The 27542-nt window shown below is 40.7% G+C and overlaps 1 protein-coding gene across 7 annotated transcripts in view; it reads left to right on the forward strand.

Annotated features, from left to right (window-relative positions):
* The window catches only part of USP54 (ubiquitin specific peptidase 54), a 108243-nt gene that overhangs the window by 27274 nt on the left and 53427 nt on the right, over positions 1 to 27542 (forward strand). For 4 of the 7 annotated variants that reach the window (XM_076338514.1, XM_076338512.1, XM_076338519.1 and 1 more), the window contains exon 2: positions 25853 to 26711. In XM_076338514.1, the coding sequence (XP_076194629.1) occupies positions 26565 to 26711 (147 nt within the window). In that variant the 5' untranslated portion in view covers positions 25853 to 26564. Of the gene's footprint in view, positions 1 to 4921; positions 4938 to 9653; positions 9746 to 10878; positions 10894 to 25852; positions 26712 to 27542 lie in introns of those variants that run through there. The other 3 variants (XM_076338516.1, XM_076338515.1, XM_076338517.1) reach the window with 3 other exon arrangements.

Genomic DNA, 27542 nt, shown 5'->3' on the forward strand with positions numbered 1-27542 from the left:
GCATATGTAATGTTACACGTGTCATTTGTATTTACTTCTTTAAACTGTTGCTGAGATAGTAAATAAACACCAGATACTGCCTTAGTTGTTTCTGTTTCTCACGGTGATGAATCGTGCTGTGTACATACTGTCCTTGGTAGAAGGTGCTATGTTAAATTGAACGTATGATCTAGGGTAAATCAAGGCAGTTCAAAACACCGGAGTTTGGAGTACAGGAGGGATGTAAGGTGTCTTACAGCTGCCTTTCCTCCCTTGCCAATGGGAAGATTATAGCCCACCTGTATGGAGAAGAGTAAGGACCGTGCCCTTTGCCAGTTAGGTGGGAATGTGCAAGCCCATATGGAATTTACACCACTTCAGTCTTCATATGCATGGGAATTGCATTTGCTTGTTCTGATGAAGAAAGGCAAAGTACTGATTATGGTTTTAGTTGTGGGTTTTGTTTTTTTGTTGGGTTTTTTTTCCCCCCCTTTTTTTTTTTTTTTAGTAAGGGTAGGGGAGAAACCTTTCTTTGAACACTCATTTAATCTTCATGATAAATAGGCTTTTATATTTGCAGTTCTAATTTCTGCCTAATGTGTTCACTTTTCACCAGATAAGTTAAAATTGGCAGAAATAAATAATGGAAAAAACTTCCCTGCTCAAGGGAATTATCACATGAAGATAAAGTTGGCAGGAGGGCCTCTGTCATTTTCTGAGTAGCAGAAGGATGTGACAAAGTTAAAGCAAGGCTTTATCAGGCTTGACTATTGACTAGAGGACGGTCTCTCTGGTATTCTTATGCTAAAAATGTAGGCTAAGACTTCCCTTGGAAGTCTTGAATTGGAAAGGCCCATCTCTACCACGTCCAATTTCTGCATTAGATTCCAAAGCAGATTTAGTCTCTAAACCTACAGAGCAGCATTCTGGAGTAACTCCTCATTAAAATAAAGAAAAATACTTTTATGTATGGCCATATGTATTTGTTTTGATACGTACTATTTTTAGTTTTGAATGCACACCTATGAATCCATCTTTCTGCAGGTTTCTTTTATCTATTGCCTTGATAGTGTTTCAATCTAATCAGTATGCAACAGAGGATGTTTTTACTCTCTAAATTTAGCTGCTGATGTTCTACACTACTTGGTATTCTGTATTGCGCTTTGTAGTGGGCATCCTGCATGGATAGGTGGGCCGCAACAGCCTTTGTCCTAGAATGTGCATCGTCCCAGTTGACTTACATTAATAGTGGGCTTTTTTAAGGGGTGAAGTATGTTAATCTAGCATGGTTTAAGACCAATGGAGTCTTTATATTTAGGTATATTAATGTATACTTGTGCTTTGTGTGTGCCTCATACCTGTGGGAGAGGAACCTCTGAGTGAATGTCACATTGCTGTAGTGTTTAATTAGTACTATTTTTTTGCATACTTATGCAGAGAGTACCAGTGTTCTGTCAGAAGCAGATTTGTAGTCCAAACAGGTGATGCAGCTTTAGGACGCCAGGCTAAGGTGAACAAGTAACTAAGGATCATAGTAGGGTTAGGCTACAGGGTGAAATCTGGTAAATTACTTATCTACCTGAAAATCTCTTTAACTGCTAAGTATATTTTTTCATTACAGCACCTATTACTGTGATGGATGTGACTTTCCATGGATTTTTGGCGAGTGGCTCATTGTTTCCTCTGGAAGTCATCAGCTATTTCTTACCCTCCTTGATATTTTAGCATCTTAAGCCAATTTCATTTCACTGGCTGTGAAACAAACAATAACCCTCATAATGTGTGACTGTGTATACTATTGAGAAAGTCACTGGATTTTAAGCATCTGCAACAGCTTTTGTAGGCGTGTGCAGTTTTAAGAAATAGTGGCTGTTCTAATAAAATTATTAGAAAACATTTCAAGGTGGAAAGAAAGATAGCTTAAGAAATGCTGTTACTTCCCCTCTTCTTTCTAATGGCAGATTTTCATAGAGAATTTACTTATTTTAATTTGCAATTCATAATTGTTTTAAAATACTGATATCCCCCCTCCCCAGTGATTGGGGTGATTCCTGGAATCACCTGTGTCACTGACTTTTGTTTTCAGCTCTTCAATATCATGGTATGGGTTGAAATGCTCTTAGGAGTTCTGTGCTATACATCCTGACTGCATGTCAGTCTGCGAAGGTTCAGTCATAGGACAAACACTAAAAATAAGACACAATGGAAAATAATTAGTGCAGGAAATTTAAAATGGTGTAAGATAAAATTTTATGAGTCTCATTAGCTTCTCTGTAACTGTGGCTTTGTGATCTTGTTTTTTCTGTTGTTAAATTCAGTGATACAAAAGTAAACTAATAAAGCCAAGGAACTAGAATATCAAAGGGGACAAATGAATATAGGTAAGGACAACTTTTTTGTGAGCTTACTTTCATTTTGGTTTCGTACTGATGTAAGTTTCCAAAGTGACTCTTCCACCTCCAACCTGTCATCTCCTTTTTTTACGTCAGATAAGAGCCTGAAAAGCATTGGTTTTATTTGGTGCAGGCAGATAAAGCCACCTTGCATAATCTTCTTTCTCAAGACTTTCTTGCAAGCCTTTCATCCAGGACCGCAGCATTGCTAAGATCCTGATGTATCAAAGTTTACAGGTTGGGTGCCATAATTTAGGGTCACAAAATTATGTAAGTTCTTGATGACACTGGGAAAAGTGGATATGGATTTATCACTCCAGTTACGCTGGTCCAATGCCATGTGCATGCTTTACATAGGAAAAGTTATTTTCTGATTCCCAACTTAAACTGTAAATTAAATTCTGAATGTCTCGGGGTCATATTTAAACTATAGGAAATTCTTTTTCCTACAGGGGAACAAATTTTGTGCCATGCCTTTTAGGGCATAAAGCAGTGTGTGTGTCTGCCCCACCTGCACAGGTGACGGGAGACTTGTCTGTGGCTTTGGACACAGCATGGCATCACGCTCATTCAAAGAATGTGCTTGTGCTTTGACCAAGAAATATAATTTAGTGCTTTGTTTGATTAACAGGCATCTATAGCCTGGTGTGTTACTTGTAGTCAAGAAGACCTTTTACCATCTTTTTGATAGGATATTTATAAAACATTCTTTTGGCTCTGGTCCACATACTGAGGTGGAAGTCACAAAAAGCAGGATGGATTAAATACAGTGCACTGTGTTTTGCAGTCGCTGGGAATAAGTATACAATAGAATTGCTTTTCTTGGTTTTAGGAGTGTAGTAGCAACAAGAAATGCAGTTATTTGTGGTATTTGTGGGGGTACCTCTTTGGTAAAGAGTGGTATTTTGGTTCCTGCTTGCATCTGGTAACCTTTAAACCCTGGCTGTTTTGTAGACTCCCAGAGCTACAGGTAAAACTAGTTCGAAGCACTGGGTTAGGGTTCCTAGATGTAAAAAGTCAAACTGCTAGCAGGATATGTTCATAATGATGTGCTCAGGTTACTAATGCTTTCTTTTTCTCCCAGTATTTCTTTTTTTATTTTGAGTCATCTGCCAAAGGGAAGACTGGTTTCAGTGAGGAGCGCTCTGCCTTGTAGTACATACACGTAAGAAAGAAGACAGACAGCTTTTTTCAGTTAAGTGAAAAATATTGACTGTGTATACAAACTGTATATACAAACTGTTTTTACTCTTAAAGTTGTAAATGGGCCAGATTCATTTGTCAAACCATCAGGTCTGGAAATGGAATTATGGCGATAATGCTTTGATAGCCGAGGACTGGACTTTATATACGAAGGAATCCCTTCCACTTCACTGCTCCTAAGCTTATTTTTAAAGCTAGTTTAGATTTTGATTTAGACTACAGGCCACGGCTTCTCAAATAATTTAACTGGTACTACCACCCCAAGCCACCCTACACAAAAAATACCTGTGGGGCTATGTAGGGATCATTGAGGAACAGATCTGACTTCAAACTACCCTGGCCTGTCTTTCCACCCGGTCGCTGTTTACCCTGACCGGGTTGTCTCTGTGGCCACACGAATGCGTATGTTGCAATATTGGAAAGGGTTGCGCAAGGATGAGAATGAGCAATTGGAAGGCTGAAGGAAAGTGGAGGGCATAAAAACTCTGGCCTCACATTAGCCAGTCTCTGAACAGTCTTGAAAGTATTTCTGATTCTCTGTTGATACCTACCAAAACAACAGTATGTTTGGTTATTCTTTAGAAATACTGAGAAATGGCAAAAAAAGCTTTTTGCTCATCTTGTAATATACAAGCTACTTGAATAGCTCTAGGTAACCTGAGTTTAATAAAAGAGTAGCTCAGATGGTAAGGGAGAAAGCAGTATTGATTTTTACCAGTGTTCGTTATATGAGTCCATTCGGCTTTAAGGCTGCGTCTACCTTACCAAAGCAAACTGTGTGGACAAAGTAAAATCAAGATTTTGCTGTTTTCCCCCCCCTCTGCAGACAGTATTTAAACAGTTGCCTTGCCATGTGGAGAAGGTCAGCTGAGTACAGCATATGTGTTTCCCTAATATGTTTGAACACATTGCCCTAAAGTTTGTTAGACTGTCGTTAGATTTTTGTTGGCTTTTTCCCTCCTCTTGAAAAATGCACTGCTAATGTGGGAACATGAGCTTCTCTTCCTTAACCCGCACCCCCCCCACCCCCCCCCCAAAAAAAAAAAAGAAATTGTTGATGGTCACTGCTTTGTATCCACTTCACAGAATTAACTTTTTTGACCTCAAAGGTTTTCAATGAAGGGGGCAAACATCTGTTTTCAGACTTCTTAAAAGTCCAGGAGATGCATACTGTAATTTAAAAACCACTGTCCTAGAAGAATGCACTTACTTAAAACAAAGAAGCTAGAAAAGATTAACCTGAGGTTTTAATTTGCAGCACTTGTGTCGTGGTTTGACTCCAGTCGGCAACTAAGCACCACCCAGCCGCTTGCTCACCCTCCCCCCACCAGTGGAATGGGGGAGAGAATCGGAAGAGCAAAAGTAAGAAAACTCGTGGGTTGAGATAAGAACAGTTAAATACTTGAAATAATACAATAATAATAAATTGTAATGGAAAGTAAAACAGCAAGAGAGAGAGAGAAATAAACAACAACAACAAAAAAAACCAGGGAAAGAAAAAAACACAAGTGATGCAACCGCTCACCACCTGCCGACTGATGCCCAGCCAGTCCCCGAGCAGTGATCGCTGCCCTCCGGCCAACTCCCCCCAGCTTATATGCTGAGCATGACGTTGTATGTTATGGAATAGCCCTTTGGCCAGTTTGGGTCAGCTGTCCTGGCTGTGCCCCCTCCCAGCTTTTGTGCACCTGCTCACTGGCAGAGGATGGGAAGGTGAAAAGTTCTTGACTTAGTATAAACACTGCTTAGCAACAACTAAAATATCAGTGTGTTATCACATGATTCTCATGTTAAATCCAAAACACCGCACTATACCAGCTACTAGGAAGAAAATTAACTCCATCCCAGCCAAAACCAGGACAATTTGTTTTGAACTGATCTTTCCTGGGGTGCAGTGTGATGTTAACATAATGCAGTTTTGCTGTGGCTGCTTCAGGAAAGGGCTGGGTGGGTTGCTGGGTCTCGGCTGGGTGCTCCTGCCCTCTCCTTGCTTGGCCGAGTGGCGTGTCTGCTCTCGGTTGAAGTGCCTCATGCAACGGGCTCACAGCTCAATGCAGTACTAAGCAGTGGGAGTGTGAGGCCAGGGAAAGTAAACAGACTGACATGGTCTGGTGTTTCCCACAGTTAAATGAAACCACACCTTTAGTCTGTGTTACTGATTGCCAGACAGGTATCTGACTGCAGATGGAGGGGCAGCTTTGTTAACTGGGTAAGAGAATCTAACTTCAGGCCGCTGTCAAGAGGCCTTGCTCACCAGGCCTGCTTTTCTGAATCCTGAGTGAGGTAGCTGATGGAAAAAAAACCCTGTCATTTTTATTTCCATTGGCAGAGTTGTTTGTTGCTGACTTACCGCCCTATAGTGGCTCATTTTGCAGACTGCCCAGTGTTAGCATAAGGGGAGCAGAAGGGGCACATGATGGTGAACGGATCCACCCTGGTAGCAGCTGTCAGGTTGGCATAGATGTATCATAAAACACACTGTAAGTTACCTGTGCAAGGAATTAGTGCATCTACGTGGTATCTTGGCTTTGGTGGCAAAGCTCATAGAATAAGCTTCCGTACCCCTTGTAGTTTGCTGGTCTGTGTTATGCCAGTTAAAACTGCTTACTGCAGGACTGCTCTGTGTTCGGAATAACTGAAAATATAAAAATAGCCCCCTTCATGCTTTATTTTCTGTTTATTTTTAACCCAGACTGTTTTCACAATGCGATTTGTAATGTGGTCCTACACAGGCTGCTATCTGCAGAAGAGAGCATCAGATGAGAACAGGAACAAATGATCTGTGAAAGGTGGGCAGGAACTTCTGCAACCAGCTTCTTTGTTGAAGCTAGCCAAGAAACTACATCTTCACAATGTAGCACTTATTCCTGACAAACTTCTCCAGTATTCAAACTATACTAAATGTGCTGACATTTACAGCTCTATGAGTAGGAGTGCTGTGGTGGAAAATTATTCGAAGGTGAAGGAAAGGGCTAGTGTAGCCTTTGCTGGGTAGGAAGCTACATGATCTGTAACGGCAGGAGAAGCTGAAATCATATGACTCTGCAGACATTGGGCAAAGAACTGTTTTCAGTATTGAAAGAATGGTTATTGCAGCTCTCTGTCAACTGTACTTTGTTTCTTCAAAATTTTTTTTAACTTATGCTTTTGTCATTCTCTTAGACAATCTCTTTATCTTGCCAACCGTGAACTTATGCTGTAGGCATACATGCTTCTAATAGATAGGGTTGTCTGCAAATACGTTTGCTTCTCGGATTGCTGATCTCTGAACCAAAGCAGAAAAGCAAGGAAGGGCGAGAGAGAGATTCCAGGCTTGTTTCTGTTGCTTTATCTTGCCTGGTTTTCCTGCCTCGTTTCAGTCTGAGGCAGCTATGTGGATGGCTGTATATAATTGCTAACATTGCTATCAGGTCCTACTAGCCCTAGGGGCTGCGGTACTTGACCAGAGCTGTTTGAGGGTTGCTGTGCTGTCCTAATTTAGGTGAAATGTTAGAAGAATGGAAACACTTTTTTTTCTTTCTTCCTGTTCTGTGCAGAAATGTGGTAATTGCTCTGAATTCTTTCTTAGTTTGGTGGCAGTGAGTCAGACGCTTAGCTGGTGGGTTTGGCAAAGCTCTCTTTTGTAAGCGCAGCAGTGCTGTTGTGCTTGGGCTGGGGATGTGTTCCCTTGCTTCTGTTCGGGGCATGGAGCCTGCTTGCTATCTGAACTGTTTGACCGTCGGCAGCAGGGAGTGAAATCTTATTTTCTATCTGATGCAGAGGGATTTGTTTTAGTAGTAAAACCCTTACCTGTCCTTTGCTGCTGTATGATTTTAAAAAGTTTTAATTTTAGGTGTGATGGAAGCAGAACTGATCTTGCTTTTAAAGAGAACTTCTAGAAATAATTTTCATGCTTTCTTCACACACTGAAGTATTGAAGAACTGGGTATTGTTTAGACAGGTAACTGTTAGTCTCCGCTATCCATGTGCTGAGGGACTGCGTAAAATGGTGTCAAAGCAGGTATTTGAAAACGTCCACAATTTGATCCATACTTCTAGCAGTTACTCAAGTGTGTATGGTCACCTGAAGCATTTTAGCAAAAAGCTGAGAAAGAGTTCTGAAATGATGGAAACTGAGGCTGAAGCAAATAGGATTTTGTAAACATCAGTACTACAAAACTCTCAGTATTACTGATTTAGGTGCTCCTGCCATTTTGTGAGCATTGGCCCACACCACCTCAGCAAGGAAATCAGTGGAGTCATGGAAGCATCTATGTAGTCTTTGTGTCTGAGGAGGAGAGGTGAGTGCTTCATCCTTTGGAATGAGGAGGAGGAAGGGAACATAGAGACTAGTGTTTTCTCTGCAAGGGTGCTTGCCAACCTCAGGTCATGGAGCCCTGGACATAACGCCACTTGAACAAATGGACTTGCTAACTCTTGGTAAGACTTGTACGGGTATTTGAAAGGAAGCCTGCAGATCCAAGTAATGGTGCAAGACACCTGGAAGACTCGGTCACTCTTTCTATATGATAAAAATGAGGATTGGCATATTGCTTTTGCCTGGAAAAGGTCTGTGTTGGTATTGCAAACTGTGCTTTTAAGTGGTTTGGCTTTCTTGAAACAAGCTGTTTGAGGAAAGAGTGCTACAGAGTTAACATGCTGTTTTAACCAAACACAGCTATGGAGCAGGTTTTGAGCCCAACATGGTTACTGAACACTGTACTGTTTTTTGTTCACAATTATGCAATTATTAGTACACTTCAGAAAATTATTTTATTTGAAATTTGCTCACATAAATCTAAACCTTAAAAAAAAAAGTAGAAGCATCATGAGGTAAAAGTATTGTGCCTTTGCTATATTTTTTCCCTTTCTCCATCTCCTATTTTTGTCTCACCAAAACTCTATCATTATGGAAAGACATAGTTAAAACTTGGCTCAGCCCTTTCTATCCCGCCAGACTGGATTGTTCTTAAGGCAAACCAATTTAATTGTACTCCAACTGCTTCCTCTTTGCATTGTTTGTTTCTGTTAGGTAAATGGTCCCGGTGGGGATAGTATCTTCAATACCTTGTATGGTCCAAAGTGTTATTATATTTCAATCTGATTCTGTTTGTTAGTATTATATTGTGCTAGGACAGAAAGACAATGGTGTGCATTGTTTTTTGTAACATAACCGAAGTTTTCTTTAAAGTTATTTTGGTCTTGGATATACAGTAACTCTCCCTGTCTGTGCTATGAATGTGATCATGTTAGAAGAACAAGTTGATGCTGAATGCGGATGGCACCAGTGTCCTGGAGCTGTACCGTAAGAGAGTCTGGGAATAATCGTGTAGTAATGTTGCTTCCAAGCTTAAATAACTGAGCTTATGGGAGGTTTTGGGAGTAGGAAGCTGTTTTTCTGAACAAGTGTCTTTTTTCCTTGATCGGTATCATTGGCTTTGAACCACAGGGGATGGTTCCAGGAATTGTCCTGCAAAAATTGTTCTTTGAAAAAACTGCTTTTAAATTTGCATTGCAACCGCGGGCTCTAAACTGAGGGATCAAAACTGAAGCCATCTTTTGAGACCTTTGCATTTTTTCTGTTAAATGGCTACATGTCATGCCTGGTTATCGACGCCTCCTATGAGAAAACATCCTTCATGTTTAACTAAACCGCTTGCAGGAACCTCTCCAGCTCACTTGTTGCACTGAGGGGAGCCCTCCCTTGCACAGGCAGGCTGCTGCTGTAAAATGAAGTCATCCCTTACAGCCCTGTCTCCCCCTCCTCTGCCCCCAATCTGGTCTCTTCTATAAAAGGGTTTGGAAAACCTTCCTCCCTCTTGCCTGGCCCTGTTTCCGAAGGGAATTGCCGGTAAACGGGGCCGGGCCTCTGGCCTTATCTCTGTTGTCAGAGCTGCCTGCCTGGTAGGTGGCAGCGGGGGCAATGCTTTTCAAATGAGACTTTCCTGTGCTGAGGGAGGCCCTTGTTTTTTTGTTTTAACAGCTTCCTATTGTTTGAAACAGCAGGTTGTCCCCTCCCACGCTATTCTAGCTCTTTCCTCCTCCCTTAAATATTTTTTTCCATGAAAGTATTACTCAGAGCAGTTACTCTAGCAGTGAGTCCTCTTGAGAGTTTTCCCAACCCGCTCTGATCTCCAGCTTTTGTTGCAATACCAGTGTGGAGTTCACACAACAGAAAGTGGCCTCTGAAGGTAGGTCTTTCCGATTTTTAAATCTGTTGTTTTAATTCACCGTCACCACTGCTGTGATATGACTGGTTTTTTGATTGAATCCAAGTTGTCACAGGAATTCTCTCCTATATATGGTACTGAAAGGTAGAAAATACTGCTTTTCAGTGTGGATTGTCTTTGTTTCTAAGACGCAAAGAAAGAGTATCGCTTCAGTTTGTTAATAGTTTGCTTTTCAATATTCTAGTCCTGCTGTCTAATGCTGTTTCGTATATGTACATTTTCTTTATGTTCTGCTACCTGTGTGAAAGGCACTTTCTAAGCCATAAGCTGCCTCTGGTCCACCATACCGTAGCTTCTTCTGACTAATAGCATCCATGATAAATTTGAAGATTAAGCCAGTCAGAATATCTTCTCACCTTAATGTTTGTCACAGCTGGAAGGGATGTTGGTGGTTCATTTCCCATCCTTGTTACTTTGCAGTATAACCATTACCTACTCAGAAGCTCTCAGGACTGCTTTGATAATTTAGATGCGGTTTTGCTTCCCTCTACTTGTTGAATTCTGTGCTAGAAAGTTGATAATGAAACGAGGTATTAAATATATGTAGAGCTTTTTTATTATTTTAATGTGTTGATTTATGAAAGTCAACTTGCTTTGGCTGATTTCCTGATCCCCTGCCTTCTGTAAAGTGTGTTGTTTCCAAAATAAATAGTAATTACTCTGTGAGTTTTGGAAGTCTACCACTACTATTCCATACTTCTCACTGCTTCAGCTTAGCATGAAGTACATCTTCGTTTAAATTTGTAGATATTAAAAAAACCACAAACTATTTTCATACATTTGGTGATACTAAGCAGAGGTTTTAATTCCACAAAATGATAGATCCGGTTCTAGAGTTTGTCAGGAGAGGTGTGGGGGGGAAATAATCTATGTATCATTTGCACTGCTCATCATTCAGTATAATAAACACATTCTGCCTGTTCAAATGCATTCCAAACTGTTTTTTTACAGAATAACTTCTTTGTAATCCTGGTGTGTTTCAGGCTGCCCGAGATACTGATCATAGTCTGCCGAGGCAGGGCTCAGCTGATCCACACCTGGAAGAGGAAGTCCTGCTCTCCTTGCCCTGGCTGTAACTTCTTGATGAGTTGATTCAGCTCACTAAACCAGTAGGAAATAAACCAAGCCCCTCTCCTCCCCTCTTCCCATCCCCCCAAAAGTGCTAATTTTGTGAGCTGAATTTGCTCCTGTGAGCTAAAGGGCAGAGGTGTTAACTGTCTGCCCCAGAGCACTGGGGAGGAGAGAGGGGAGTGCCCTCCTCCCTACTTTGGTCGCTGTGAAATTTTGGGTTCGTTTGTCCATATAAAAAGGTCACTTTCAGACATCCCCTGTCTGAGGTGCTGGGTCCTCCTTCTAGTACATTGTACTTGGTGGGAGTTAGAGAAGCCTTAGGCTTTTTTTTTTTTAAACTGACAGTTCAAGAAACCTCTTGCTTTTCTTTGACAAATGGAGCAGCATTGTGGTGGACATACAGGGGTTTCATTTATAATGTAGTTACGCCTATAGGTTACAGTGGGTAACCTCAGAGGTTTAGGTGTCTTAAAAACCCAAACAGACTGATTGCGGGTTAGTGTTCTCTGTCTAAGGCCAAAGAAACATGACAAAGAGCCAGAGGAGCGAAGGAAGCAGACTGTGGTGGCTGTCACGGTGAACAATGGTTTTGGCACACCTGCTGCCTTGCCGCTGAGCTTCTCCGTGCTTGGCAGGAAAGGAGTGATTTGGAGGATAACCAGATAGTTTTGTAGATGTTTTTGGTATGTTTCCATCTTTTCTGAGGGAGAGAAAACAGAAGCACTTGCTTTATAATGTAACAAATGGCTGGTGAAGGCTGGCACCATCAACTTTTGGAGCAGGATTTAATAATGCACTTACAAATGGGAAAGTCAATATTATGCTAGACCCGAGGGCCCTCAGAAGCAAATGCAGGGAGACTGACGTACCATGGGAAGGGGGAATAGTGGGATATAGTCAAAGCAGTGTGTTAGAGAAAATTATGCTCATACTACCCTTCTGAATAGATTTAAATGTATTTATATACTTATTCAAGAAAAAGAGTTTTTCTGGTAATCAAGAAGCAAAATGAAGAGAGCTGTAATAAATGCATTTGTAGGAAGGTTTTGCAGTACAACACAGTTTTTGACTCCACCAAGAGCCAAGTGATGTTAATCAGTTGCTGTTTTCTCCTGGGAGTTGTCATGGATGTAAGCTGTGAGACAAGATTACTATTCCCAAAGAACAGCGTGTCACAGCCATGTCATTTCATCCATTTTCCAGTTGCATCTCTTCAAGTTCTGATGTTTTGGATCATAATAATAATCTTTTTAACTGTTGTATTAATATGTATGAAATTCCACAAGTTTTCTTGAAGTTTCTAATGTACTCAGTTCCACAGAGGATGTATGTTACTATTCCTGTCCTAATTGTTGAGCACCTGGGTCACTAGAGTGTATTGGAATTGGAGGACTTGGGGGGACTGGAAAAAAATGAGACTGCTAAAAAGCCAGAATAGCTTCCTTCTAGTCTAGCAAAGAAAATACATCTAACACCGCACATTTTGGCTCAAGCTCAGAGCAGTTTAGCTTCAAATGGAGTGACTTCAGTTCCGATTGACCAGAAATGTAAGATTTTTCCAGGTCAGCCACTTGGTTGCACGTGTGCACATACACACGCACGTGTACGATTTATTTTATTTTCTTAATCACAGAGGAAGGATGCATAGACTTTTAATCTGGATAGAATATTCTTATTTTTTCCTGTCTCCCTTACAGGTGTGTATAAGGAAGTGTTATATGCTGTAATGCTGGTTAAGCAATGAATAATAATAATAATAGTAACAGTGCATCTGAATGCTTTCTTCTAGTATTGAAGGAAAATTTTGTAATTGATTTCTCAGCAAAGCATTTATTGTGGTGTAACGAGGTGACTGAAAATACCATCGTGGTGTGGTAACCCTTCTTGATAGGGACAGCATTTACAGATGTTGCTTTCCCAGATGTCAGGCGATCCTTGAAGGCTGGTTATTCTGAGGGAGAGGACTTTTAAACAGGACAATGGTTTTGTCCTTTTATTGCCTTGCTGGTGTTCTGGATCTGTATCTGTTTCTGTACCAAGGTGCTAATCTTCCTCAGACCCTCTTCTGTCAAACGCAAGAGTTATGTTCCTTCAGCAGCTTTTTGTGTCACCAGCGTATTGTCTAGGGAATTCTGGGGAAAACAAGTTATATTGTATAGCGTTACAATGCTCGGAGACGCGAGCCTGGAGCAATATCAACAGGTCTTGTCCTAACAGGATTTGGCAAGAGGAGGTGTGGGCAACGTGTGGTGTGTGACTCTGCTGCGCAACTGGAAGGTGAAGGCTCTGTCCTGTGACCGGCTCCAGGTGGTGCTGGTGTGGGGGTGGCCATGTGATCTGGACTGGGGGCTGTGGGAAGAAGCAAGCCTCGAAGACTATCTTGGGTTGCCATAGCAGGATATGGAGTCCTCCACGGGTTTGAGGTGGATGTGTCTAACCCTTCTCCTGTGGTGAGCCCCCAAAAGACTGAAAGGATTTTAACATCAGAAAACCCAAATTTTATTTCAATAAGTACTAGAAATTTTGCTTTTTTAAAAGAGAAAATTCCAAAGAACTAGGGAAAACAAAATGGAAATAAGCTTGTGTGCAACTTTCCTGTTGCCCACTATGTCTCTGCTTCCCAGCCTGTCAGTCACTGAGTGGCCCCAAATGTCTGTCAGAAATTTTGTGCCATTTCTGAGGCCAGCCATACCCTGCAGTCCCTGGAGCCCTCTCCTTTGAACACCCTTGGGCGTTCAAGGTGGGGGGGGACAGGGTAGGATGGGGCTTTACCCCTGCTCCCAAGGGTGTTACATGGCACAGCCACACTTAAAGGATCACACACATAATTAGAAGCAAGAAAGCAAACACTTACATAAACTGTATCGTCCTGAGACCCGGTTACATCCCCATCCCCTGCTGCGTGCGATGAAGCGGAAGAACCCCTAGAGCCGCTGTTGTCTCTTGCCCAAGACCTTTCCCCAAAGCTTCTCTGTGCTCCAGCCCCAGCCCTGAGGCACTCTGCTTGAAGGGATGAGACACATCAATTTAGGCTGGGTACTTCTCTGTACAGGGGGGGAAAAAAAAGATGAAGCAAGTACACAGAATATAATATACCAGTTTAGGATGCTGGGCTTTCTAAATTTCATGTGTTCTGGGCTGGACTAAGCCAGAAGCTGTGTAATCCTTTGTGCTTAACCTTGCAGCGTTCCTGGGAGTCGCTGCTAGAAGGGTATGTGGTTTCTGCCAGGAGCACGTTGTCTTTAGTTTCACAAGTGGTTTCGGCCATTGATGCAGGATCAGATTTGGGAGAGTAACAGAAGTAGCTGCTTGCTTTCCAGTAGAGCTCAGACCCACAGCAGCCTTGAAACAGTTGAACCACTGCTGAAAGAAATTAAACTAAATCTTTGAAGTAAGTATGCTTTTATTTACAGTCCAGGCTGAAATCCTATTGTCTGAAGTTGAGCAAGGCTGCTATTTTCTCTAGCTGCGCTTTCAGTGTTGAACTCGATGGCTTTAACATTTGTTGTTGGCTGGGTATTTTGCAGTGCTGTCAAGCCAGGCCTCGTTTTTGTATATGGGGGCACGTGTACATACCCTCAAACATGCTCTTTTTCATTCTGTTTTAAAACAACAACAAGTTTTATAAGGGTGTTTTCCTCTCCACATGTACCAGTTGGTTAAATGTATTATAACTTCCCTGGGCACCCACAGAATTCTGTTCTAATTTCATATTTAGTGGGCTTCTTCCAGTTGCAAAGAGAGGAACTCTTGTGGACTACCTCTTCATGCTCTTTTTCTGCCAGTGAGCAACCCGCAAATAATGCGGAAAGGCTCCTTACCTCCTCTTGAGCACTTTCTCCCCCCCACCGCCCCGTAGGGAGCTTCTGGTGCCACTCAGTAGTGTCATTTCATCGCCAGGCAGAGAAAAAATAAATCAAAGCTGTTGACATCATTCTTCTTTTTCTTACCCCAACACCCAACTGGTCTGTTCAGCTTGTATTATACTACATTTGCACAGCTTCTGCTTCTGTGACCCATTAGGACAGAGCCTACTTGTACTTAACAAGAGTCTCTTTCATGCTTCGTGGATCTCTCCAGGCCACAGCAGGACACAAAATAATCCCTTTTGCATTTGGTAGTTTCACAGTTCTTTTCTGGTGAAGATGAAATAACCTTTCTGAATGAAAACAATAACGTCTCCATAAGCCTGGTTTTGATACAAGGCAATTGTAGCATTGTTTCTGCATTTTATAGAATGAACAGCAGCTTTTTTCCCAGCAGATCCCAAGATTTTAAGATATTAAAATCTGTAAGGAAAGAGTTGTATAAGTTTTTTAAAATCAGTATGGAAGTAGTTCCTTATGGTAGCATCTGGTAAGACTTACATAAACAGTCTCTTTGAATCCTAACTTAGAAATTTGAATTCAGACTTTGAATTCAAAGAGGCCAGAGTTTTGTGAAAGTTCATATGCAAATCTTATGGCTTCACCTTACTTTTAGTTCTAACATAAAATGAAAGATCTGTATTTCAGAAAACTTGTTTATAGGATACAATCTGCTTTGCACACATGAAACTTCCATCTGTGTATACTATGCGTATTCTGTAATGTTTTCATTTCTAAAATGTATTTCTGACAAATATACTGTATACGAAAAATCAAAGAAAGTACCTTTTGCCTGTTTTAGCCATCTACTCCAAATTTCACACAGTGAAATAGGTTGAACTGGATTTGAAGACTTTTTTTACAACTGCTTGATAAAAAGATATCAGGGTTTTTTTGTTCTCCAAAATACTTATTCTAGTACATCTTTCAGAATGTCTTATACCAGATGAATTTAAGCAGAATAAATTGTCTGTTTGTAAGGGGCTTCTCAATGAAAGTAAAATTTCAGGTAACAGGGGTAGCTGCACGTCCTATTAGACAAGGGCTCCTTTCCTGTGTTTGCAGGAATCGTTATGTGACCTTGCCTGTATGTGATGTTTAGCTGTGAGTTCCGGACTGCTGTGCATTCAGTTGTCATTATCCTCCTCTTTAAAACACAGAGCCCTGCAAAATGGCCACTTACTTTATGAGAACGTGTGATGGATTGGGGCTGCAGCTGGGGAGAGGCACAGTATGTCCGCGGCTGTTGGCTCAGCCAGTGATGGCCCAGTCAGCCAGGTCTGGTCTTGGGGTGCAGGAGCCACAGGGAAGCTGTGGCAGCATATTACAAATGCTTTATTTGCTAGTGGGAGACAAGAGCACTATGTGCAAGTTTGGGATGTAAAGTTTTGAGGTTTGGTCGTGTCTATTTGCTTCCTATTTAAAAAAGGGGAAAAAAACCCCAAACCTCATCAGCTTGCACAGAGTCTTTTCCTCTGTAATTTGCCTAAATGCATTGATCATATGTTTTCTTCTGCTGATCTCCTAGTTGTACAGAAAACAAGAAATCAGGCTTCGAGTTCTACTCCCCCTGCTTGTCTGTTCCAGGTTGCTGGTGAGGTGTATGGTATCATGGGATGTTTCCCTCAACCTGTTTTTTTTGTTTTACCCTTCCCATATGCTATTAGCTGCTGTTGGAGACGGAATGTTTTGATTGAGTAAGCTTTTTCTTGTGGTATGTGCAAGTGTTTTTCCTACTTGGGTTCTGGAGTCTTCAGTGGGTTTTGTGGGAAAATGCTTCTGTATACAAAGCCAAATGAAGCAAAAATGAGTTTCCCTGTTCTTGATTGTTAGTTATGCTTATTCCTCTAAAACTAAACAGTAATGATCTTAAACCCAAGTTGAGATTATTAAGCGCTTATGCATGTGTGTGCACACTCGTGATTCTGCTGAAGTGTTATTTATAGCTATACAGCACAGATGACTGCTTAAAAAAAGAGGAATAATCAGCATGTTGTAGATGCTGGGTGCATGGTTTTATATTTTTATGCAGAAGTATTAATCTATATAATGTTCTGCGGTGCAGCAGCACTCCTGCTTGTCAGTTTTAGCAAGGCAGGAAAAAATGATGTAAGCATTTAATACTGGGACCCAGCACAGGCACCTTAAACTGCTGTTTGCTCTTTCTTTACTCGCTCTGCCTATGCTTTGTTTGCGCAAATTCCTCTCTACTGCTTTAGTTTTGCACCTTGGTATGTTACTAGTCTGGCAAAAACGTGAGTGTTATAAGCTATGTTGCTATGTGGTAATGGTAGTATAGATAATTCACTGTATTTTGTGTTTTAATAGTTTGAGAACAAGCTGTAACTATTATTTTAATACCAAATACTATCCTGAGAAAAGAGGGAGGGAGTAAATGCTTTGATGGTACTATCAAATATGTTGTCTGGCCCCAGCTGTTGATCACGAGGGAGGTGGGAATTGTGTCTGCCTACCCCCTGTGGAGGTTTTCGCTAGCCAGTGGTATCAAAAAGTCCATTATGTGCCTGTGTTGAGGAAACTGATTTCTGCCCTGGGTGTCATCTTTCCCCTTGAGCACTACCTGGAGAGAACAGTGCATTGCAGTATTTGACTTTGAGATTCTTAACACATCACCGGAAAGACCTATTTTTCCACCCGAAGGTGTCCGTCTGTTTGGTCAAAGTCTATTGCTACTCACAATGTGTTGCTGCCTTTGCTTAGTCTGCATTGTCTTTCCTTTGAAATTGAAGTACTAATGGTGCTGGAGTCGTTCTGTTTGCTTGTTTTCCTCCAAAAGCCATTTCTTCTGTGTTTTTTATTCTATGTGGATGTGTGTGTATTAACACATTCAGTTGTTTCAAACGTTACTGAAATCAAGGTATAATGAAATAGTGTTTAATGAAATAGAGGGATTTGTGGTGCTGTAATGTGAACAGCATATGATTTGGGAGTTGATTGCTACTGACTTCTGTTTTAAGGAAGGAAAGGGGTGTGAAGATTGACAGGAGAACTCATAACAAGGTAGCTGTTACAGAAGAGGAAGAATTTTTCTGAAAAATTTTTTTGATGCTCTTCAGCAGTGAAAGTCTGCAAGGTCAGGAGAAGAATGGCAGCAGGGTTTTAGGATTTAAAAAGTTGTCAGTCATTAAGCCTTATGTTGCTGAATACTACTGACTACTTCTGAAAGCTTCTAGGAACTCTTTAGGCATTGTTGGGCTGGAATTTGCAAGGCAAAGTAGAAAACTTTTGTTTTCTTGGGTCAGTGGTATTATTGGAAGAGAGATGAGTTTGTTTTCTTGTGAATAAGGTGCCACAGGAAAAAGGGCCTTGAAATCTTCTTGCAATGGCTGATGGCTGTAAAATACAGAATTTTGCAATGAAAATGTTTGTTTATATCTGGAGATTGAATCAAATACTGAATTCATCTCGAAGCTCCCCTTTGGAGAGCCAAGGTGAAGATTTGGAAGGGGAATAACTGGCAGCAGGAGGCTGGCTGAGCGTTCGCTAGAATCAAACCAGAACCTTCCACTTCACCATATGGTTGACAGCTGGCCTGTTCCTATTTGTCATGATTTTCTGTGTTACACAGGATTGATTGGTGATGTTTAACTGCTTTTGAGCACTTGCATAACATTTGAAGCTGCTGTGTTCTCCCCGTTTATCCGAACTCTACAAGTTCCATATGGAGTGGGATGAAAAGCTGGTTTCACCCCACCCTTCTTCCTTGTGAAATGTCCAGCACCAAGCCTGGGGTAGGTAGGGTGTTTTTTAAATACAGGTTTGGGAGAGTAAACTTACATTTCATGTAGAAAGTAATACAAAAGTAGGATAAGCACTTCGGAAATGCAGGTGTGTTAAGATGCAGGCTTTTATTATCATGGACAGCAGTCTTAAAGAGCTGGGCAACTGTGAAGGGGAGATTTGAAGGGAGCGCAAATTATCTTGAAATGGTTTGAATTTATTTCAGTCTGGGCAGACTTTCTTATTTTTATATATATTCCTTCCCTCTTCAACTGTCAGAGAAAAGTTGTTGAGATAACAGATCCTTTGGGCTGTGTAACAGAAAGGGGGGCAGCTGCTTCCGAAGGATTTTGGAAGTAGGACATATAGCTGTGGGCTCGTCTGCCTCTGTTCCCTGTAACCTCCAAAGCAAAGGCATGCGCTGAAAGTACCGTGATGCATGAGATCAGTGGTTATTAATACCATGTTTTTGATACAAGTAAAGGTTTTATCTGGGGAGTGAAGTGTGTTTTGGCAATAAGCCCACACAAAGTAAATAACGTGGCCTTTGCATCTCTGGTTCTGACCTCATCTCTCTCATTGTTTGTCTTCAAACAGAAGCCCTTTATTATTCAATTATCCCACATTATGCTCTTATAAATTGCAATCTCTAACAAGAGATGCTTTCTTCCAGAAACTTCTAGATCATCTTGCAGGTTAAGTTATTTTCGATCAGAAAAGGCTGTAATGCTGGCTTTAGGTATTTAGAGCAGTGTGTTTGACTTTTTTATTTTTAATTGTAAGTTGCCTTTGAATGGTTGTCATGTTGTATTAGAGCTCTTTACTGGATGGGTGTTAACAGCGTTTCTGATTATTTGAGAGCCAACTGGATACTTTGGGTCCTCGTAACTGCTTTATGAAAGCCTGGACACGGCTACCCTACTTTTCTCTCTCTCGGTAGCTCTATGGGATAAATGACGTGCTTTTTCCACTACTTTGAACAAAAGTCTATGCAGTCGTAGGTTTGCACAGAAGACAGGTGTTTATCAGCTGATGTCCTTCATTCAGGAAGGGCCGCAGAAATGACTGCCAAGACTTTGTAACCCTGGAGAAGCACCTGCAGGCAGTTGGGAAGAAGCAGAGATGTTCCCCTCGAGCTTGATTAGGTAGAAGTTTCCAGCCCTCCACCATCACTGAACCTTCTGCAGTTCAAAGCCAATGGCTTTCTGCTGCTTTTTTACTGTGAGAGATGCTCTTTAAATAGATTTGGCTGACTGTCAGGCTTAAAATCAAATGATTCAGATTAGGTAAGTGTTCACAAGATTTCATTACACTGTTTTAAGAGACAGTCCACTATAGTTTTATAAAACTCACAAGCATTTTGGATGAAGAAGTTGGAGAACTGTTTGCTGTAAAGAATATCTTCATGCAGTATAAAGCTATACTTGACCCCAGCAGCTTGCGGAGTCTCACTTTGGGGTGTTTCTGCAGACCGCGGCCTCTCCACACCCCTTGTTGGTCTGAGCAGTTAACAGGAGCATAGAGTGGGTTTGTTCTTGTTTTTCATGCGTTATTTGTTGGTTTGAAAAGTTGGTAATAAGAACATATTCTTTCTTTGTAAAAAATGTGTTCAGTTTTTTCTCTCCGATCACTGTAGAAGCAGTAAGCTGTCTACTAGTTCAGAAATGCCATTGTTGCCACTTCAGGGAACTGTACTCCCAAGAGCCAATTCGGCCCATCAGTACCCTGCCTACAGTTCCTTCTAGTAGTTGGTAGGCTGTACAAATACAGTGGTAGTGACCAAAATGACTGCAGTTTTAGTCAAGGATGCGTTATCCCAGTTCGTTTACTGTTCTGTCTAGTCCCTTCAGTTTTGGTTTCCATTATCTTGAGGTGACCTCTCAGAGATGGCCTTCATTCTGTCTTCTGGGAAACCTATAGTGTTTGTTGCAGGCTTGCTGTACTCTTACTCTCTAAAGAAGTACATCTGTGGATGTGGGGAAACTTGTTTTTAATCTTCACTCCAAGATCATTTTGATGGTCTTTACTAGCAACTTTTAGCCTAATGTTTGGATAATTACTTTTGCATCAGGTAAGTGGAGACATTTCCCTGGTGCCTGAAAGACTGTTTATCATAACCTTATGCAAACTCTGAGTATATTTTTTAACATGGTTCTGGGGAGTTAGCCTAAGGTCTCTGATACTCACAGCTTTGTCATATTTTTACAACACTTCACTGGCTAGGACTTGTGCAATAGCAGACTGAAAAATAAGGAAGACCAGTATGAGTCTGTCATGGGCATCAGCGGCACTGTCAGGTGCTGTCAGTTCCTCGTTCCACTGGGTAGGCACAAGTAGCACAGAGCCAGGTAATTAAGTTGTTCCTTTAAGAGGAAGACTGACAAATGGGTGTAAGCTTGACAGCAAAAGCATCACAGGCTTTTTTCCCCCTCTTTCTCCCAGCATAGCAATCAAGACTGACAAAATGCATGCATAAAGCAGAAAGTTTTTCTTCTCTGTTGTCCCATTTGCACTATCAAAAAATTATTGGAGATAGAGATGAATGGAAAAAATTCTACCTTTTTGTAGTTACGCTGTATCGTCTAGGTGCTCAAAGCAATCTGTCCAGTATTTCTGGCTAGCTAAGAATCTCAAAAAGAGGAGACATCCTCAAGAGGAGGAAGTTATCCCCTCTTCGGTTGTGCGGCAGCTGACTTCTGTCAGGGATGTTTACCTTTAAGATCACTGCCCCGTTCACTCTTTTCTTCATCCAGCCTCATGTTTATTTGGTAATGGGAACTTTTTCTGTCCCTCTCTTTTAGTTCATCACCTTCAAGAATGAATTTAGACTGACCTGCAAAGCTGGCTATCCTTTGGGATGTCTAAAGTGTAAATGAAGGTCTTAATATTGATAGCTCTGCAATGAAATATAATTTAATACATGCAGAAATTAGCAAATAGTTTCATCATTTCAGCTACATGGAGAAAGTATGTTCTCAAGCCTCTAGTTGTGGAAACTCTTTCCCTCTAGCTGAGAACAGCCATGGGATCAGTCAAGGGGATTGTTCCTGAGCTTCCTCACCAAAAGAGCAACCCTGCCAGGAGCCATCTGGGTGAAAACTTTAACCAAAATCCATTGTCTCGGACAATCTTTCTTTCTTCTTTTTTGTTATGAAAAGTATTTAAATAAGGGATTTAAAAGCCATTTCTCATCTGTTTAGGCTTTCAGAGGTGGTGTGGCATGTGAAAGGACAGTTTGCCCTCAACACCATTAATCTACTCCCTACCTCCAGAAAAGGTGGTAAAATCTTGGGGGTGGGGGGGACTCTTTTCTAAAAACCCACTCATTCACGCATTGAAGCATTTAGTTTGTTCTGTGTTTTGAAAGTTTATTCATAAATAGAAGTAATGAAAAATAAATTCTGGACCTCTGCTCTTAGTATTTATCATGCTGTTAAATCTTCATTGGTGGTTTCAGCCATACCTACTCCTAAAAGGGTTGTTTTAATTCAGCCGTGTGCCTGGAATGGTTCATCAAACAATAGCCTAAAATGTTTGGAGAGACATGAGACTGCAGTAAGAGAGGAGTGTTAACAATTTTTTTTCCCCCCTTAAAATGAACAGTGATAGTGGGACCTCACCAGAGAATGAAGGATGCAACTTGAGATGTTATGTTTGTATGTGATTGATTTAGCAAGTGAATATGAGAATGAACAGGGGCTTGAATTCTTCTGTGGTATGTGTCTTGTAGAGTGCTGTGCTCTGCTGTTCCAAGGACAGACTCGGGTTTCTTCAGGACAGAAGTACGTGCTGAACCGTGGCCAGCTTTGTTCTGGGGTTGCATTGCTGGAGATGCGATGGCAGTGGTGCCCCATGCCTTTCTCTTTTCTGTTGCGCCTGTCTCTGCAGCTGAGAGCCCTCCCTTCTTCCCAAAGAAAGGTGTTGTCAGACAGCATGAATTCAAAGAAAGATCTAGAATGTTGGATTTCTTTTTTATTATATATTCTTTATATATTTTTTAATGTATTATTTACTCTTTATTATAGCATTTGTATAACATTATTGTAAGGCTGTGTAACTTTTCAGGGATATAGTTAGCTTTTTTTAATCACGCTGGCGAGGCTTTTTTGTGCCTTATTCCAGTGAATAGTGTTCTTAATATGATAAACAAATTCAAGTACCTTAAAAGTTTTTAGGCTTTCTGCCTCAGTTCATTGTGTCTCTCAGATAATGTTTTGAGTAATGAACCAAGAGCATCATTTATGCTTTTGCATCTGGCACTCCTCCTATTTTGGTCATATTTCTGTATTAGTAAAATTTCCAGCAATGAGAATCCTGTATCTTTTCTATAAGAACAGTTTTCTCAGGTCTGATAATACCTTTCTCTTTTACTTCAGACTCAGTTTTCTGGAGTCATGCCAAAATGCCACTGGGACATACAGTAGCTACAGCTTTTGAATCTGTCATCTGGGTTTTTTTGGTGGATTTTTGGTGGTGTTTTCATTGGTTTTTTGTTTTGTGTGTGGTGTTTTTTTTATTTTTATTTTTGTTAATACAAGAGTTATGTGGAGCTGCAGTTGTTGTCACCTAACATTGAAATGCTGCAGAAGGCTGGGAAACTTCATCGGTGGCAATTCAATTGTAGGGGTTTTCCTTGTACTATTAAAAAGCTGTTGGCTTGTATGTGTTCTTAATAGGGGAGCAATCTTTCTCAAAAACTTCTTTAATCAGAAACAATATATGAAAATGTTTTCTTCTCACTTAACTATGTAATTCTCTGAAGCTTGTGACATATCTCATCGAAGTGTTACCATGATTTCATTTCAGAAAGTAAATTTTGTATTTTCTTTAGTTGTGTGATTGGGACTGCCTACAAGCTAACACGGTATCTGGGAGAAGCAGCATATTTAGAGAACACGTACATCTGCTGACAGGCTTGCGCAGCAATAGCCTTTCTCTTCCCTTACAGATCACTGCTTTTTTCTTAGCAATTGTATGTTGGGTGTTTGAAGTATGGGCGGGTTAAGCTTTTTTCTGCTGATGGTTCATCGGTGGTGGTGGAAACAAAACAGGATATTTTAATAATGATGGTTGGTTTTTACAAAAATTCTTTTTTCCTGCTTGCTTTTTGTTACCCTTTTTATGGTAGAGCAGAAGCTAAGTGGGTCTGTAAATAATCCATACGAATAGTGTCTTACATATATTTCAGATTAACTAGGATTCCATTTTGTAGCTGTTATTTAATGTTGGTAAGTTTTTAGAGGTTGGCAAAGTGTGAAGCTGCCATTTATCTCCAGAGATCTGGTTTTGTCATAATTGGGTGGTTACCAGCTTAAGTGTTTTCCGCTTGTTCTTAGCTCTGCAAAGGCTATATAGCCAAATGAGCAAACTGAACTTGCTCCTGTGAGCAATCGTAGCGAACGTGTGGTAAGAAGTCAGTTCTGCTAAGCCTGTGCAAATGCAGTGCAGGTAGTAACCTTGCACGGTTACTGCGAGAGCCCTGGCCAGCTTGCAATAGTCTTGCTGCAATGACAGGCGAACTACAAAGCCTCTAATCTGATTCTGGTTCCAAGACAATAAAGATCAATAGAAAAAAATGTATTCACTTTGTCGTGAGACAGCTTAGCTCAAAAAGTAAAGTTTTACAGCCCCTTTTGAGAGCAGAATCTTGTTTTGAACTTGAAGACCACTGAATAGGTTCTGCTCACACCTGTGCATCTTGGGCATGTTTTAGATTGTATTTTCCATCTTTTTGTAGGTGCTCTGGAAAGGAGAAGACAGTGTGCTTGGCTCAGGGTTTTTTGTGAGTTAGCACAGAGCCTGCTTGCCTCAGCTCATTCCACGCAGCGTTCTGCTCCGTCTCTGCGGCGCGGGCTTAGCCACTGCACCTATTGCAAGTGGTGTTGGTTTACAGAGATCCTTAAATTGTTGCTTGAAACTGAATTACCTCACACAGTATGCTTGGCTCATGGTTCATTAAGGGATTGAGCAAAGAAAGGGGGCTGAGGCTGAAATTGCTTTGAAATGAATCCTGTATATGTATTCAGTGCTCAGGAATGTGGCGCGACGAGCATGGTAATGATCTGTGTCTGCAGGTTTGCAAGCACATCTGAAAATTTTGCATGGCACACTGGCAACCAAGAAGAATATTCATCTGTATATAGGTATTTGCCTGCCTTACAGCAACGCTGAGACTTCATTAATATTTGTAGAATGAGTTTAATAGAAGTACAAACAAAGTATTACTAGAAGGGAATGGGTTAGGCTGCTGTAACACATTCGCAGATGTTGAGGAAGTTCTTTCTGTGTTTTGACAGGAGATGAAGAATTTATAATTGTGTGGAAGGTGAAAAACGTGCCTTCACAGATACCCGGGATATCTTTGCAAGGAATTATTCTCTTAGTTACTTTTTGCTGATGCACAAACATCTATTTTGTGTGTCTATTTTGTAGTGATTTCATGCTGCAATTACTACTTCAGAACATGGAGAATAGAGTCATCTTGCTTATACCAGCCATAATAGGTACATTCAGTTGTTGTTATGTGTATAAAAAATGGGATAATCCTAAATGTCACTGGGAATGTCCCTGGAAAATACTATGCAATTGTCTGTAAAGTAAATACAGGTGGGCTACACTTGAGAGAACTTCAAAAAAATGTTTTGCCATGAATCTTGTAGTTCCTGTTTCTAGGAATTTCTTAGATCAAATTCTTTTTTACGTTTCCTGTGAGATGAGGGCAAAAGTGAACTTGTGGGAAGAGCAGTTTCTATTGAATGATTCTTCCGGCTTCTTCAGAAGCATCAATGTCTTTTGGAAGACACTGTATATCACGTGTACCTAAATTAAGTAACTTTTTATAGAGATACACATAGTTTCTGATTAAGAAAATTTGGAGACTGTTTTGTTCTGGAGAGATCTGTGGGCTGCTGAGTCAAGGGAGAGTCTTGTGCCTTTGTCTTCTTGGCCTTCCAAGTTCAGTGCAAAATCCCAGTTCTAGGGTGGACAATGTGGTAGCATGTATTCACAGAATCACAAATCCTCTTACTACTGTTTGAATGACTAAGATATCTTAAAGAAATTTAACACTTCAGGTTACTAAAGGTTACATATGAAAACTGCCATGGAGTTCACATGAATGTTGTGTTTTGTTTTTTTTTTTTAATCTAGTTTCCTTCTTCAACGCTTCCAACATGCTCCAGCCCTCTTGCTCTTACATACTTTTCTCAGAATTCTCTGTTCTTTTCCATGTTATTTTATTTTTTGGGTGGAGGAAGGTTTATATTTTTTGCTTTGTCTCAGAAGATTCAGTGTATTGTGGGAGGTGAGGCAACACTGGTCTTGGCAGAACACCACAAAACCAAGAGAGTAATTAAATGACGCAAGCCTTTGATTATTTTTCTCTCTCAAGCTTTCTGGCACGGCTGGGCATTCCGATTGCAAAAGGAGGATCAGGAGAAGAAACTTTTAAAGATCGCACGCAGAATTAGAAGAACTCTATTGGAGACTTCTTGCTGCTTTAAAGCTCTTCGCTCTCAAGTCCTGGAGTTACTTCTTTTTCCCCTGTGAGGATAATGTCTCTTTCATCACCCAAGATAGATGTAACTGAAAGGGGGCTGCCAAGGTTTTATTTTGGTTTTGGTTTCTCTGCTCCCTTACTAATTGGTTTTTTCCCATCTTCTGCAGGAGGATTATAAAAGGATTAGAGAAGCTGGGGTTTTTGGGGTGTGGGAGGTAGCTGTTGTTTTTCTCCTTTCGATTCTGGGACCTCCTTAATTTGTCATTTGTTCCCTGAAGTCACTGACTGACTGGAAAAGGGAGAAGCAGCATAACAGATGAACTTGCACGACCATGGATTCCTTCCCTTTGCAAACTTTGTATGTGGCTGCTTGTAAAAGAGGTTTTTGCATACATAAGCATCAAATGAAGAATAGCATCCTGGGCTGGATTTAAAAGAAGCAAACTGCTTGTGTCCTGTGAAAGGATAAATTCTGTTTCAACTATAATTTAAAGAAGATTGGATGTTGTTACAGTTTTGAATTTTGGTGAAAGAAAGGAAGGCTCTGATCAAGTCAAATACTCTGCCAGCCTACACCTGCATATTCTACAGCTGAAACTGGAAGATGTCTTGGAAAAGAAATTACTTTTCTGTGGGTCGGGGGAATGTACAGGGCATGTTTACTCCACGAAATACAACCTCAATAGCACCCAGTAAAGGTCTCAGCAATGAACCGGGACAGAACAGTTGCTTCCTGAATAGTGCGCTACAGGTAAGAGCACATAATAAAAAATGTTTCTTGTCTTTGTCCTCTGTCTATTGCAGTATTTTCTTAGGCTCGACTGTGCAACAAATATAGCCAGGCTTGACTACATAATTGTTTGTGGGCCTAGATAGAATAAAGCTATGTTTGGAAATCCAGATTAGTTGAGTTATAGAACAGCTTTTTTTAGTTTTCAGGTTTTCCTGGTGAAATCAACAGCATTCACATAGTCATCACTTAGTGTAGTTGAATCTCTTGTTTGTGTAACCTTGTAATATGTCAACCAAAGATGAAAATATATGTAGAAAAATTATTTTAAAATAATAGAGTATTGCATAGCTTGCAGTACGTCTACTCCCTAAAAGTAAATTTAACTTTTTTGTTGAACCAGTCAAGGTCAAGGGTTGATAATACCTGTACAAGATCCTTTTTATGTAGTCCAGTTTTCTTTCTAACTGCTGATTTTTAGCTTAGTTTAGATGATTGAGTCTTTACCTTTTGATTTAGAAGGAAAACCTTTTCCTGTGTCAAAATTTAGTGGAGTGGTATGGCTGCTATACTGGTATTGTGACCATTTAGATGTTTTGAATGTCTGACGTTTGATATTCAGTCCTTCTGGCTGCAGGGTTTAAAGCCCTTTCTCCACATCAGTTTCCTTCCCTTCATATGACTTGTCTGTGGAGCAGACTGTGTCACTGGTTGGTTTGTTTTTTGTTTGGTGGTTTTTTTGTTGTTTTTTGTTTGGTGTTTTTTTTTTTTTTTTTTTTTTTTTTTTTTTTTTTTTTTTTGTTGGGTCCTGTCCCTGTCCACCCTCCGGGGGCACAATTAGGTTCTCAACTA

The sequence above is a fragment of the Aptenodytes patagonicus genome, chromosome 5 (assembly GCF_965638725.1).
Source record: "Aptenodytes patagonicus chromosome 5, bAptPat1.pri.cur, whole genome shotgun sequence".
Taxonomy (NCBI): domain Eukaryota; kingdom Metazoa; phylum Chordata; class Aves; order Sphenisciformes; family Spheniscidae; genus Aptenodytes; species Aptenodytes patagonicus.